At 62.6% G+C, this 14082-nt stretch overlaps 1 protein-coding gene across 5 annotated transcripts; it reads left to right on the top strand.

The window, feature by feature from the left end:
* Positions 1-600: 600 nt before the first annotated feature.
* Cbx7 (chromobox 7) lies at positions 601-14038 on the top strand. 5 transcript variants are annotated; one of them, XM_069999562.1, is made up of 6 exons: positions 601-878; positions 2777-2820; positions 8163-8228; positions 9327-9393; positions 11429-11501; positions 11677-14038. In XM_069999562.1, exons 1-6 carry the CDS (start codon positions 810-812, stop codon positions 11832-11834), a joined length of 477 nt encoding a protein of 158 aa, XP_069855663.1. In that variant the 5' UTR covers positions 601-809; the 3' UTR covers positions 11835-14038. The 5 variants fall into 5 exon arrangements, with proteins under 5 accessions (XP_069855663.1, XP_069855661.1, XP_069855660.1 ...); XM_069999560.1 differs by having other exon boundaries at positions 11150-11501; positions 11680-14038; XM_069999559.1 differs by having other exon boundaries at positions 11150-11501.
* The last annotated feature ends 44 nt before the right edge of the window (positions 14039-14082 follow it).

Below are 14082 nucleotides of genomic sequence, written 5' to 3'. Positions count from 1 at the left end.
TGGGGCGGAACGCGTCCGCCGCACCGGCCCAGAGTGCGCGGGAGGCGAAGGACGGCCCCGCCCGGGCCCAGCGCAGCTGGCCGGGGTCGCACGCCCGCAGTCCTGATCTCCGGTCCCCGCAACGCCCGGACCACCGCGGTGCGGAAGGCTCCGCGGTCCCCGCCCTCCCGCAGCCCGGCCCGGCCCGCTCCGCTGGAGGCTGGACGGACGGTGATGCACTTGACCTCCCCGCGCCCTGCCCGGTTGCTGTCTGCCCGGCCCGGTGTCGGTCCTCGAAAGGACTGAGGGCCGGAGCCTCGCTCTTAAAGATCACGTCCTGGCTAGGAATCGGGCAGCGGGAGGAAGCGCGTGGTGCGCCGTACCGCACCAAATAAGTCCCGCCGGGCCGAGGACCGAGAAACCCGGCCGGCAGCGCACCGCGCGTCCGAATCCGCCGGACGGCTTGGGGGCGTGGTTCCGGCGCGGAGGGCGTGGTCACAGCGCCGAGGGGGCGTGGCTGACCCTCTGGGCTCGAGCGCGGCCCCACGGCCAGCTCGCCGGCGCGCGCCCGCCCCGCCGGAGCCCCGCCCCCTCCCCCGTGCGCGCGCGCGCGCCCGCCCGCTGGCGCGGAGGAAAACGTTGCGCAGGTTCAAAAATGGAACGTCGGCGGCGGCGTGAGGCAGCGCGAGGGGGTGTGCGCGCGTGCGCGTGCGCGCCGGGCCGAGGGTGACGGGGACCCCGCGGGCCCCAGCATCGCGCGCCGCAGCCGCGGCCCCGCAGCTCCGCCCCCGGCCCGGCCCGGCCCCGGGCCCGCTCGCCCGCCGCCCCGCATGGAGCTGTCAGCCATCGGTGAGCAGGTGTTCGCGGTGGAGAGCATCCGGAAGAAGCGCGTGCGGAAGGTGAGGCGCCGGAGCGGCCCCGGGACCCCGGCCGCGTCGCCTCGGGCCCCCGGCACCGCCCCCTCTAGGCTCGCGTGCGGGGAGAGCGGGGCGGGCGGCCCGGGCGGCCCTGCGTGGCCGAGCCCGTCTCGCCGGCCCGTGCCTCAGTTTCCCCGCCACCCTCCCTGTAGGGATCGCAGGATTTGAGTTGTCGCTCCGAGGTGCCGGGGCCACGGGAGAGCTGGGACGGGGATGGGACCGCGGGGACCCCGAGCGCCGCCCCGCCTCGCCCCCCACCTCCTCCCCTAGGCGTGGGGAAACTGAGGCCCAGGTCGAGGACACAACTTGCCCGCCCCCTGCGCGAGTGGCGGCGCTGAGCCTCGAACCTCGGGACCAAGTCCTTTGAAGAAGTTGGAGGCGGGACCTGGGGAAAGTCTCCCCGGGCCTCGCAAGTTTTTCCGCAGGACTTTGGCCTTTCGGATCCCCGCCTCACCCCCCCCCCCCGCAGTGCACACCCCGATTCTCCGGGGCGCCTCTCCCCTCCCCCGGCCGCCGCCCGCGCCCGGCATCCCCGGGCTCCGCCCCCCCCCCGCCCTCCGCACCCCGCGAGCCTGCGGGGCGGCCCCGCGCCGGGGCCGGGCACGATCGTGGGGAGCAGTTCCCGCCCCAGGCCCCTGGCCGGGCGCGTCGCCCCGCGTCCCCTCCCCGGCGCTCCCGGGGAGGCCGGTGGGGAGGCGAGGGCCCGGCCGGAGGTCCACGCGGGCCCCACGCGGGCGGAGGCGGAGCGCGGGGCTGACCGGTGCCCGTCGGCTCCCCTCCGCGTCCCGGGCCGAGGATCCTCAGCAACTTCTTCCTTCCCCGACTCCGCCTGGGGGCTCCGTCTTCCGGCTGGAGCTCCGACCTTCAGCTCCCTTCCCCCCGGGAGTGAGTCCTGCTTACAGAGGATTAATTGAGTCCGCACAGCTCCAGCTCTCGGTGGCCAGCGGCCTGAAGCCGGTCCCCACCGCGGCCCCGACGGCTCGGCGGGGAGGACTCAGCCACCTCCTGGAGTGTTAGAGCCGCGTCCTGAGCCGGGGCACCCCTCCCTCCCCTGGGGCAGGGGGCAGGGGGCAGGGGGCGGCTGCAGACTCTGGATGAATGAGTTGGAAATAGATGCCTTGGCTGGGCTGTGTTTTGTGGAGAGAGCTCAGGTGCTAGGTAGGAGGGAAGGAGGTGTCATGTCCGATCTCAAAGGTCTGGTGAAGAGGGGCTTCATCCACCGCCCCGGACAGGGCTGACCCAAACTGGAGGCTGACCGGCCTCCTCCAGGGTGCTTCCTGGTCTTTCCAAGTGTGTACTGCTGGCCTGCTGAGCCTCAGCCAGCTGCGGGACTGGAACTGGGGGACCATCACTGGCGGAATGTCTTAGGATGCTAACATCTTCCCACTCGAGAGGAAGCTGGGCGCTGGTGGCTCCTACCTGTAAGCCAGGCTACTCAGGAGGCTAAGATTTGAGGGGTACTGTGGTCAGCCCTGGCTTGAAAGTCTGTGACTCCCAACTGACCACCAAGAAGCCAGAAGTGGAGCTAGAATGCTTTGAAAAAACCAAAACACAGAACTCATGGCCCTGAGTTAAGACCCAGTATTCATTCTCTCTCTCTCTCTCTCTCTCTCTCTCTCTCTGTGTCACATACACACACACACACCAAAGGAAGAGGTGTGGCCTTGGCTCTGAGACTGCACACATGTCTACCTACATGTGGCCTCAGTTTCTCCAGGCTCTGAAGCTGGGCCTCACAGTGCTGTCCAGATGTGCTTGCTGTCTGTTGAGGCGGTGATACGCAGCCAGCGTTTGGGGAAGTCTGCGCTGCAGATGGCGGGTCCCGGGGGGTGGCAGGGACAAGCATGTGTCTCACTGTGTCCATTTTCCTCTCTCTGCAGGGCAAGGTGGAGTATCTGGTGAAGTGGAAAGGATGGCCCCCCAAGTAAGGCTCCTGTGTGTGTGTCTGTCCACCCCTCCCAAGCCTAGCTTTAAAAAGTTCCAGCTCGGACAGCTGACCCAGACTAGACGATTGGCTTCGCTGGGCCTCAGTTTCCCCTCTGCCCACAGAGGTTTGAACACAGGCTGGCATGTGTGGGTATCCAGCTTCTTCCACTCCAACTGTCTCCTCCCTTCCCCCAACGGCTTCTCCCCGCCGTGAGAGTGAAGACCTGGCTTCAGCAACGGCTGCTGGCCAGGTACAGGGGTCTCAAGGTGCAGCAGGTCCAGCGCTGGGTGAGGAGACTGCAAGTTCCAGTGCCCTGTCTGGAGAGGCAGAGCCATTGGGTGGCACTTCCCAGTCTACAGGGTAAGTTGCCAGTCAAGACAGCCTCTTGATGTGACTGAACCTCTCAAGATGAGCACACAAGCTCCGAGAGGGTAAGCAACTTGCCTCATGTTACCCAGCATGGAGGCAGAACTGGGAACTTGAACTAAGTCTTCCCATTTTCAAGTCTCTTCTCTTTGGCTTCCCTAAACTCCCATCCCAGAGTTGAGGATCTGAGCTAAGACCTCTCCCTGCTGCCCCGCCTCTTCTGCCCACTCAGGGATTCTGGCTCAAACCCGTCACCTCCCTAGGAAGAGCTGTCTGTCAGGGTGGGGACGAACTAATCCGTTGGTATGTGGGTGCCCTGCCCCCCCTTCCCAGAGACTGGCTCCTGGAACCCGCCCCTGCCTTGCTGTGTATCAGTGCTGGGGCTTCTCTTCTGGAGTGGGGTGAGGGGCTGACCTAGGATTGAGTTCTAAGGTGCTCTGTGGGCCTGGTGGGAAAGACAGCCCTGAGCATGAGCACCACTCCGCTTCCTTCTCTGTAAGGTGGGCTTGGTGGTCCTGGGCACGGGTTCCAGGTGAACCCCTGGCTCCTGGTGGCAGCATGGTGGCCAGTAGGGACCCAGACAGCACTTGGGAGGGGGCCTCACTCCATCCCTTGGCCTCTTGGGGGGCTGGTCACCTGGAAACCCTGGACTAGTCTGCATCTGCTGGCCAAGGAGGGAGGGAGCACCAGCCAGGAGCTGAAGTCCTCCGAGCCCTTCTGTGTCTGTGCACACCCTGGTCTGCGTGCTTGTTTCTTTCTGTTAACATGCTGAGCCCACCAGGTGGGCCTTTCTGACCGATCAGGTCCTGGGAGCCATCTGACCGGATAATGTGGGTCTTCCTTCTGCCTGCTCCCAAGTTGCTCCCTAGATTCCAGGCCAGGTCAGCTGTTAGCCCCTGCCTAGGCCCCCAGATGTCTGGGCTTCCTCCTGGTCTTCGAGTTGCATTAGGGAACCTTTCCTTTGCAGGTTGTTGTGAGGTTGTAGGCTGGATTTGCGGAGCCTGAGCTCTTGTGTGAATGCGCAGGCTGTTGGTGCATGGGCTGGCTGGCCTCTAGGCTTGTTTTCCTGTTCGTTTGCCCCACACTGGGGACTGAAGCTAAGGGATTGCACTTCCAAACTGGATCTCAAAACCTCCTTAGTTATTCTAATGTTCTCTGCTGGGTGCCAGTGGCTCACTTACCTCCAATTAATAGCTCAGCAAGAGAGCAAGATCCTGCGTTCAAGCCCTAGTACTGTCACAAAAGAAAAAGGAAAAAAAAAAAAAAAGGAATAACGTTCCTATAGTCTTTCCAGGTGGAGACATTGAGGCCCAAAGAGGGGAGGTCATCACAAGGCGGTAGCTACTAACCGCGTGCAGTGCGGTGCCCACTCTTGCCATCCGCAATGCCATCTGCATGAGGCAGCTGCAGCGGCTGTACCAGACCTTGCTTGGGGAGACAGATGTTGTGTGTGTGTGTGGTGGGGAGAGCCTGGGCCCCTGCATCCGGCCTCCCACCCCAGGGAGCCTTGTTGTCAGGCTGCTCTGCTAGGCTGGGAGCCTTGGCTGGGCAGTGCCAGCTTGGGCAGGGGGCCAATTGTCCTGCTCAGCAACACTCTCCTCTAGCCAGGAAGACATCTAGTAATCGCAACACAGTAGCTGTGATTAGAAATAACACTCTGGAGCCAGGATGCTGTGCAAGTATTGCCCATTTTCTTTCTGCAACAGTAGGCAAATGACTGACTTCCCTCCCTCCAGTAGAAGTGGCACAGGGCTACCTTGTGGAAGTCACCACAGATGGCGCAAGAGGGGCTGGGCCACAAGGCGTTACAATGTTATCAGCTGTAGGTGGCCTAGGTCTCGAAGACCCCAAGTACCCCACTTTCAGTTCCTCCTTTCCAGGGCCCTCCGACAACCCCACCCCCAGCCCCTCACCCCCGGTTGAGAACACCTTTTGTCCACTGTGATTGTGGCCTCATTCTTCTAGCAGGCCTGGTTCGTAGAGCTTTAGTAATGGTTATCATTGGGACAGTAGTAACTAAGCTGCCGACCAGTGAGCCTCCCCACAAGCCAGGCCTTGGCCCAAGTACCGATGGGAAGACAGAGGCCCGCGCGGTGGGAAAGAGCCGGTGCCAGGGAAGACTTGAACTATGCGGTGGCATGCAGCTTACTCCACCAGAGGGGACCAGCAGTCTCCTTCCTGCCTCAGGGTCTGAGCATCCTGCCTTCGAACTCTGCATGTGTATGGATGCCAGCTGTGTGACCCCAGGCAAAGACCTCAACCTCTCTGTGTCTTCATTTCTCCATCTGTAAGCTGAAGCCCTGCTGAGGATGGCCTGAGCCGAGTCCTCGACGCCAGGCCAGGGACAAAGCTTCTGCACTCTAGGTTTCCGAAATTGTTTCCACTTGTTTGCTTCCTTACGCGCCACGCCGATCTAAGTGCGTCCAGTGGCTTAGCGTCTGCGCTCCACGGCAACCCTATGGGACGGGAGGGAAGGGACGGATCACCGGACGAGGCCCCGGAGAGGTGAGGCCGACGGGCTCAAGGCCCGCAGCTGCAGCCTGGGCCTGGGCGCAGCCAGGTGCAGCTCCCGGCGCTGCGGAGAGCCGAGCGGGGCGCCCGGCCGCGTCCCGCCCCCGTCCCGTCCCGTCCGTCCCGGAGCCTGCGCGGCCGGTCGGGGCGCGGCGGCCCGAGCTTGTTTACCCGGGTGGGGGCGGGGCGGCGGTCACGTGGCCGTGTTTATCTCCAGCCGGCGCGCGCCCCGCCCCCGCTGGCGTGCGGCGTCCAGGAGCGCGCCCTCCGTGCGTGCGTGCGCGCCGCCGGGGCGGGGGCGGGGCTCGGAGTGCTCGCTCCCGCGGAGGGCGTCTCGGAGCCCGGCGGAGACCGCGCCCGGCCGGGGGCGCGCCCGCGGCGAGCCTGGGGGCCGCAGCAGCGGGGGTCCCGTGGCTAGGGCGCTGTGCCAGGCCTGCGGCCCCGGCGTCCCCACCCCCGCCGCCAGGGGTGCCAGGCCCGGGTCGGACCCCGGGGACCCCGGGAGGACCCACCCGGGACCTGGAACTCGGTCCGAGGTGGATGGCCGAGGACCGGCTGGTTACACCAGGGCACGGTGCCCGAGCTCCGTGCCTCAGTTTCTTCATCTGTAAAGTGGGGTGACTTAGAAACCCACTTCCCCGGAGAACGGGGAGGGCGAGGCGAGTGCCTGGCGGGGGCATCGCTCCTGCCCCAGGGGCTGGCCGGAGGGGCGGGTGGGGCCGAGGCCCCCGTGCGTGCGGCAGGGTGGCTTTCTGCAGCTCAGCTGCGCCCGCCCGGGGCTCCCGGGTGAGTGGCCGGGGAGGGGACGGCTGGGGTGGGCAGCGTGCATCTCGGGGCCGCCGCCTGCCCACTGCCACCCGTGCCTTGGTGTGCGCGCACGTGTCGTGCGTCCGAGTGTGTAATCCGTACATAGATAGGTTGTACTTTGCATTTTTATTTAAAAATATTGCACTTACTAGGGGCCGGTGACCTTGTCCTGTTTGTAATCCTAACTACTCACTGAGGTCTGAGGATAAAGGTTCAAAACCAGCCCAGGCAAATCCACGAGTCTCTCATCTCCAATTAATTACCAGGAAGCTGGAAATGGAGCTTAACGTGGGTAAAGCACCAGCCTTGAGCACAAAAGCTCAGAGACAGCACCTAGCTCCCGAGTGGAAGCCCTGGGATCAGCACAAAAAATAGATATTGTATTTGCATCTGTTCATAGCAATACTGTTTTTTTCCATTTTTGGAAAAGTGTAGTTTTTAAATGAAATTATTTAGACACAAAACGTGAGCTGCTTGAGTCAGGTATAGAGGTGCACGCCTGTAATCCAGTACTCTGGAGGTTGAGCGGTCCCTGTCGGCCTGGTATGTGACAAGACCCTGTCTGGAAAGGAGCTGTTTCTGGGTGCCAGTGGCTTTCTCCTTTAGTCCTAGTTACTTCTGAGGCTGAGAGCTAAGGATCGAGTTTTGAAGCCAGCCAGGTGGGAAAGTTTCTTTCTTTTTTCTTTCTTTTTTTTTTTTTTTGTCGGTCGTGGGGCTTGAACTCTGGGCCTGGGTGCTGTCCCTCAGTTCTTCAACTCAAAGCGAGCGCTCTACCACTTGAGCTACAGCACCACTTCCATGGCGGGAAAGTTTCTAAAACTCAAAATTTTAGGGAAAAAGAAAATCTAAGGGACACTTAGGCCCTGAGTTCAAGTCCCAATGCCAACCTCCACCCTGTCCCACCCCAGCTGCTTGCAGACCGGGAAAGTAGCTTACTCTCCCACGAGTCAGCCAGTGTGCAGTGTGAGGAGAGGGAGGGGAGGGATAGAAGTGCTCCCTGCTACCCCAGCCCCGCCCTCTGTGTCCTGTGGTCTGGGGTGGTGATGGACACAGGTGGGGACAGACACAGGAATCCTGCACCACTGCACGGCTTCTATAGCCAGTGTTTATCAGATGCCAGTTGTGGACCAGGCCCAGAGCCTGGCCCCAGGGGCCCAGTGTGCTGGGGTAGAGGGAGCTGCCCCCACGGCAGAGGTTGAGCACCCATCAAAACAGGAGAACCCCAGAGCACTGTCCCCAGCATGCGCTGCCCGAACTCTCAGTTGCTAGGCTCTATCCACACCAGTCTTACACATGCGGACGCTGGCGCACAGAGCTGTGGAGGAGGTGGCTGAGGCTTGCACAGCAAGCTGAGGGCTGGGCTGGGGTTCGGCCCTGGCTGTGTGGTTGTCCCAGGCCACGCAGGAACCCAAGCGCCCTGCGTGGATGTGGTGTCTATAATTTGTAGCAGGACTCCGTGGACTGGTGTGTGTGTGGGCGAAGGAGAGTTCTGACATCATTGGAGCCCAGCTGGCATAGGCCTGCCCCTCGGCATTGGTCAGTCACACCTTACTGGCAGAGCCAAGGCCGGTGACTCTCGGCCCTGACCCAGCAGCCACAACCTTGGGGGCGCCAGGTGGAGGCAGGGAAGCCCTGACCCTTCTCCCTCTCCCCAGGTACAGCACGTGGGAGCCGGAGGAACACATCCTGGACCCTCGCCTCGTCATGGCCTACGAGGAGAAGTAAGCGCCCTCAGTCCGCTGCTGGGCGTGGCCTGGCTGGAGGGCAGGATGGGGCATCTGATGGCATAGTCCAGCCTGCTCTGCAGCCAGAGGAAAAGGGTGGCACCTAGGACCCCAGGCCCCTTTCCTGTGCTGTTGGCCGTGGCCTCCATTTCTGTCTGTAGCACTCTGCCCCTGGCACGGGTTTGAGTTCCCCTGGTGTCCACAGAGGTGCCACTGGCGGTGGCAGCAACTCTGCTGGTGCAGGTCAGAGTCCCTGGAGATTCCCACGAAGGACGGGACCTCCGGTGAGGTCAGCTGAGGCCTGGAGCGGGTGTGGATGCAAGCCGGGCCTCTGCATGTCCTGAGGGGCTGGGTCACAGAGCCAGGGTCTGTGACACTTGGGCCATCTGAGACAGGCTTGATGTAGCTGAAGAAACATCTTCCCTTCTCTGCTGCCTGGAAGACCAATATCTGACCTAGCTCTAGCCTTGATGCCCGGGCTGAGCCCCAACAGCCTGGCCTAGGGTCACCCAGCCAGTGGGGGGCGGTAGGGGGAAAGCCTGGGTCCTTCATTCGCTGCTCCTGGGACTGTGTGGTGGGGGCTGTGGATTTGTAAGCAGAGGGAACTGAGGCACAGTGAAGGGCCCTGATCTCTCCCGCCACTTGAGCACTGTTGCCCTGAGTCCGTGGTTGTGTTGTCCCACGGAGGTGTGGTGTGCATGTGTTCCCCTGTGGGAAAGGCACCCCGCAGAGCCAGGTACTGGGCACTGATACTGGCCACGCCCCACGCTGCCCAGCCAGTTGGTGCAGTTGAGGCAGATTTTTCCTCTTCTGGTTCCCAGGGGTCCCTGATGCAGGGACCCTCCGCTCTCACCAGCTCCCCCGAGAGTCAGGGAGTGGGTTCATAGAGTTCTGTGCAACTCTCCTAAGAGTAGAAACTGAACACTATTCCCGGGGCGGGGGGGGGGGGGGGGCTGCATGGTCTGGGCTCCATGAGGACCCTAGGTCCCAAGGGAGCAGTGGAGAGGCGGGGGGCGGCCTTGGCGGGGATACCTTGCCTCCCCGTAGATGTCAGCAGTGTTTCCTTTTCTTTTGCCACCTGCTTTGCAACCCCAGGGAGGAGAGAGACCGAGCGTCGGGGTATAGGAAGAGAGGCCCGAAGCCCAAGCGGCTTCTGCTGCAGGTAACCCCGCTACTGTGGGGCCTCTTCCCTCCTCGCCCTGCCCTGCATGAGCACGCACTCCTGCTGAACCCCCCCCCCCACACACACACACATACCTGGGCACTGCAGGGCGGGACACTCGAGGGCACCGCCCCAGGGAAGGGCCAGCAAAGACCAAATGTTGGCTGGAGCCTGGAGCTGGCAGCCCCGGGAAAGGCACTGGCAGCAGGAAGGGCGCATTTGTGAAGGGGTTGACAGCTTGCAATCTTGTGACTGAGGCTTTGTGATACTCAGAGTCCCCGAACACAAAATTGCAATATTCCAGAACTTGAGAAACAACACTGGAGAGCTGAGGGAGCTCGGGAGACGCCAGATTCTGGAATAGAGCTTTGGGCTGGCCCACCCTCAGAAGCCTGGCCTTTGCGAGTGGGAAGAAACCTGTGGAGCCCCTCCCTGCCCCCAGTTCCAGTCCCCAGTGACACCTGGTGTTGGGGGCCTCAAAAGGGAGTGGAGTTTGGATTCTGTGCAGGTTTCTGAGCTGGGGTTTTGGCCCTGTCCTGGGTCACAGTAGTCCGTGCTCTCCTGGACAGCTCATGGGACCCAGCTGGTGCTTGAGGTCAAGGCATGGGGGGCTTTGATGTGCAACAAGGCCGAGCTGGGTTACTGAGCATCCCGAGTCTAGCCCTGTGAGGGCATGGGGGTGTGGCCTCTTCATGGTGCGTGGCTACATGGACACGTGGCCTGCTGTGCCACATGCCCAGGGCCCTCCACTTAGGAATACATCTCTCCTACCCACCTCACCTGCCAGTACTGAGGTTTGAACTCAGGGCCTCACACCACTGACCCCCCACCCCTCAGCCCTAGTTCTGGTTACAGCCAGGGTGTTGGGGAGCCCGATAGAATTGTTAAATATGTCCTCTCTTTGTGGCCATTCCCTTACCATGGGAAGACCAAGGAGCCAGCCTGGAAGTAAGTGCCCAGCACAGCTCCATGTGAGGCACTGCTAGTCTCCCTGCTTTGGGAGACAGCAGGAATCTCAGGGGGGCTGGAGTGTGCCCAGGTTGCTCTGGGGAAAGGCTCCAGCTCTGCTCTGGGGCGCACACAGAGAACTGGCCTTGTAGGTGGTGGGCTTTCCTGGCCTGTGAAGCCCAGGCCATTGGGGGCAGGATCTGAGCCTGCCACCCACACCCTGGGGGCCTCCAGGTTAGGGATGTGGCCTCAGGTCCATCAGAGCGCTCTTGGGTGACAGGTGGCAGTGGAAGGTGCTGTCCCACAGTGACACAGGAGCTCCCCGGGTCTGGACATTATGGATTGTCCCCAGAGTCAGTCAGATCCCAGATCCCAGATGGCAGAGCTGCAGGCCCAACTTGGAGAAGAGGGTTGGGTGGTGGCTGCGGGCACGCTCTTGTCTCGGCTCTGTCCAGGGCTGCTGAGGCCCGCTCACCTTGCTCTAGCTCTGCTGTGGTTTCAGCTCTTTGCTTCAGAAAGTCAGATTCTTACTCTAAATGCTGATCAGGAGATGGAACCCAGGGCCTTCCACCACTCAGGCAGGTGCTCTGGCCTGAGCCATGCCCCTGGCCATGGGGTGATGGGCTACAATTTAGGCACCAAGCAGGTGGTCCAGCTGTGGGGGGGGGGGGTGGCTGGGGATGAGTGGCAGGCAGGCTCTGAGCCTGAACCGTGGGGCTGAGTTGGGGGCAGGGGAACCGCACGAGCGGAGACGCCGCAGCTGCAGCAGGGCCGGGCTGACCCACGGTGCCCTGGCTTCCCCCCGCAGCGGCTGTACAGTATGGACCTGCGGAGCTCGCACAAGGCCAAGGGCAAGGAGAAGCTCTGCTTCTCCCTGACCTGCCCGCTCGGCAGCGGGAGCCCCAAGGGGGTGGTCAAGGCGGGGACACCCAAGCTGGTGGACAAGGGCCCCTTGGTGCCCGCCCTGCCCTTCCCGCTCTGCAAGCCGGGCCAGGCCCACAAGTACCTGCGGCTGTCACGAAAGAAGTTCCCGCCCCGCGGGTCCTACCTGGAAAGTCACAGCCATGGACAGGAGCTCTCCCCGCAGGACTCGCCAGCCCCAGACGCCCTGCAGGCGGCCGGCCAGTGGGAGCCTGAGGAGCAGCCCGCTGAGGAGGAGGGTAAGGCAGCCCGGGCCCTCGGGTCCCCCCAGTCCAGCCGGGGGTGGAGGGGGCGGGGGAGGAGGATCACACTGGACTCACTGAGCCAGAGCTGCCCAGGAGCCCGCGCGGGCGGGAGGAGCAGCGTGCTGCCTGGGTCAGCCTTTGCCCTCTGTGTCTTTGTCCGTGGCTGCAGCAGATGCAGACCTGGCTGATGGGCCCCCATCCTGGACACCTGCACTCCCCTCAAGCGAAGTGACCGTGACAGACATCACCGCCAACTCGGTCACTGTCACCTTCCGTGAGGCCCAGGCAGCTGAGGGCTTCTTCCGAGACCGTGGCAGGAAGCTGTGACCCAGGCTCCCCTCTTCCTCAACTGTTCTCTGGGGTGGGGGGTGGGGGACCCCAGAGATCAGGAGGGGCCGGGGCAGGGTGATATTTCAGTGGAAAAGAAGACCCCCCCCCACAACCCTCCCACCACCCAACCTTTCTTGGTGAGGGATGGAGACAGCGGGCCTGGAGAGCCCCCGGCCCAGCCGCCTGGCCAGCTGGCATGCTAACATCACCCGAACCTTCCTGTCTGCTCGTGCTGTACGGTGGAACTGGAGGCTGGCTTTGATCTCCAAGGACAGGATCAGATGGAGGCCTTGAGATGGCCAGGCAGGGTCCTGATCCTCCAGAGGCTTCTGCCCTTCTGAGAGCGGGCTACCCGCCGAGCCCCTCCTCCCCAGCGGGTATGGAAGCGTCCACGCGTATGTCCAGCCGCACACCCGTGCCCGCCTCCTTCAGAAACTGCCGAGAACACAGGGCGACTCGGCACACGCAAACTTGCCACGGAGCCCCTCTCTCCACTTTGCATGCGCGTCCCGTGACGGGATCTGCCAGCTCTGCTTGCTCAGAGCCCAGGGTCCGGGCGTGGAGGCCTCCCAGGCTCCAGCATGCAATTCTGGCCAGGCCACCAGTGTGCCATGCGCACGTGCCACCACACGTGCGTGGCTTCTGAGACAGCAGGACCTGTCTTTCCACAGGTTCCGTCCAGTCCTTCCCGGCTCAGCTCTTCCGGCCCCCCTCGCTTCCTGCCCTCCCCTGTGGCTCAGCACCCCCGGGGGGTGGGGGAGGTGGCCACCCGTTCTCAGGGCAGCCCTCATCTCCTGGACCCCTCCTCCCCCCCTTCTGTGTCCCTCAGGCAACCTGAATGCCACCTTGTCCCCTGTGGAGGTGGAGTCACTGTGTGCGGTGGGCCAGGCTTGCGTCTGCCGGGAGCGGTGCTGCTGTGCCGGCTGGCCGCAATGACTCCTACCCCAATCCTGTGGGGGCAAAAATGCAGATGGGTGAGGGCCCAGGGGAGCAGGGAGGCCGGGCCCCCCACCATCGGCGTCCAGGTGGACTGGACACTATGGCTGGGGGCCCAGCACTGTCCCCTGACTGCTGTGTCCCCAGGAAAGCCAGCAGAGTGTGGGGCCCAAGGCCAGGGCAACTTCTCCCCTTTTCAGTTCCCAAACCAAAGAGCGCCTGCACCCATTGTGTTTGGGATGCCGTTAGCAAGACCTTCAAACTTCCTGGGGCTCCCCTTTTTCCTTAGTCTCTAGTTGTCCAGGGTCAATTCAGTGCTTCCATTGGGGGACAGCCTCATCGCCCACCCCCCAGCCCCAGAGGTCAGATGGAGAACAGAAGAGGGGGTAAGGGGGGGCCTCTGCCTGCTCGGGGGCCCTTGCAGCTCAGGGCTCCTCAGAGCAGATCTCAAGCAGATTGAGTGTGTCTCCCCACTTTGGGGCTTGAGGACACAGGCAGCTTCCAGTGGAAACCACACTCCCACCCCCGGCCCTTTTTGGGCCCCTCCATCTGGGTTCTGTGCGAGCGGGTGGGCAGCTGTTTTCTGTCTGCTGCAGCAGCAGAATGTGTTTTTCCTGTCTTTCTGGCCCACGGGAATCCATGGCACAGGGTGGGCCCATTCTCCAGAGGCGGCTTTTCCAGCCCAGGACCCGGTGGCTGCTCAGACCCCAGCAAGGCCCCAGCTCAGGCCAGGTGGACGGTGACCCCCTCTCCATAGCCCCTACAAGGCCAGTACTTGGATGGGAAGGGGGCTGGCAGCCGCCCGCCTGTCTGCCCACCCCTTCCCCCCCTTGAATGTAGAGGCTGCGCTGGTACTTGGCTCTTAACGAGGGGTGGGCTAGAGGAGGGGTCACTTGCAGTGCGTGGCCCAGCCCTGGGCTCCGTGGTTCTCAGGACGGTGACTCCATTGCCAAGTTCCTCCGCCTCCGCTCCGGGGAGGCCAAGCCACTGTGCACTGTACAGTTCTGCTTTATAAGTGGTGGTGCGGCCGCCGGTCTCAGCACAAGACGCTTCCTTGCACAGTGAGCTCCGAGCTTAGACTACATGAATGTATTTGGGGGTGGGGCCCGGGCCTGCCCTGGGGGAGGGGGTCGCGAGCGCAGAGCACGGTTTATTTTTGTACTGATATTGGTAAGAGACTGTATAGCATCTATTTATTTAGATGATTTATCTGGTAAACGAGGCAAAAATTATTACAAATACATTAAAGACAATTTTAAGATGTTCTCGGGCATTTGATCTCTGCTTCTGACTGAGGGAGAAGCTCCAC

This window comes from Dipodomys merriami, unplaced genomic scaffold (assembly GCF_024711535.1).
Source record: "Dipodomys merriami isolate MVZ:Mamm:240054 unplaced genomic scaffold, mDipMer1.0.p SCAF_55, whole genome shotgun sequence".
NCBI lineage: Eukaryota > Metazoa > Chordata > Mammalia > Rodentia > Heteromyidae > Dipodomys > Dipodomys merriami.
This window is presented reverse-complemented; position numbering and strand designations above follow the sequence as displayed.

Bases quoted from the DNA above. Each gene is read 5' to 3' on its own strand.
- Cbx7 (XM_069999557.1), top strand. From the start codon at position 2,966: ATGTGTGGGTATCCAGCTTCTTCCACTCCAACTGTCTCCTCCCTTCCC. The intron at 3,184-8,162 runs GTAAGTTGCCAG...CCCTCTCCCCAG, and splicing joins GGCACTTCCCAGTCTACAGG to GTACAGCACGTGGGAGCCGG. The intron at 8,229-9,326 runs GTAAGCGCCCTC...TTGCAACCCCAG, and splicing joins GTCATGGCCTACGAGGAGAA to GGAGGAGAGAGACCGAGCGT.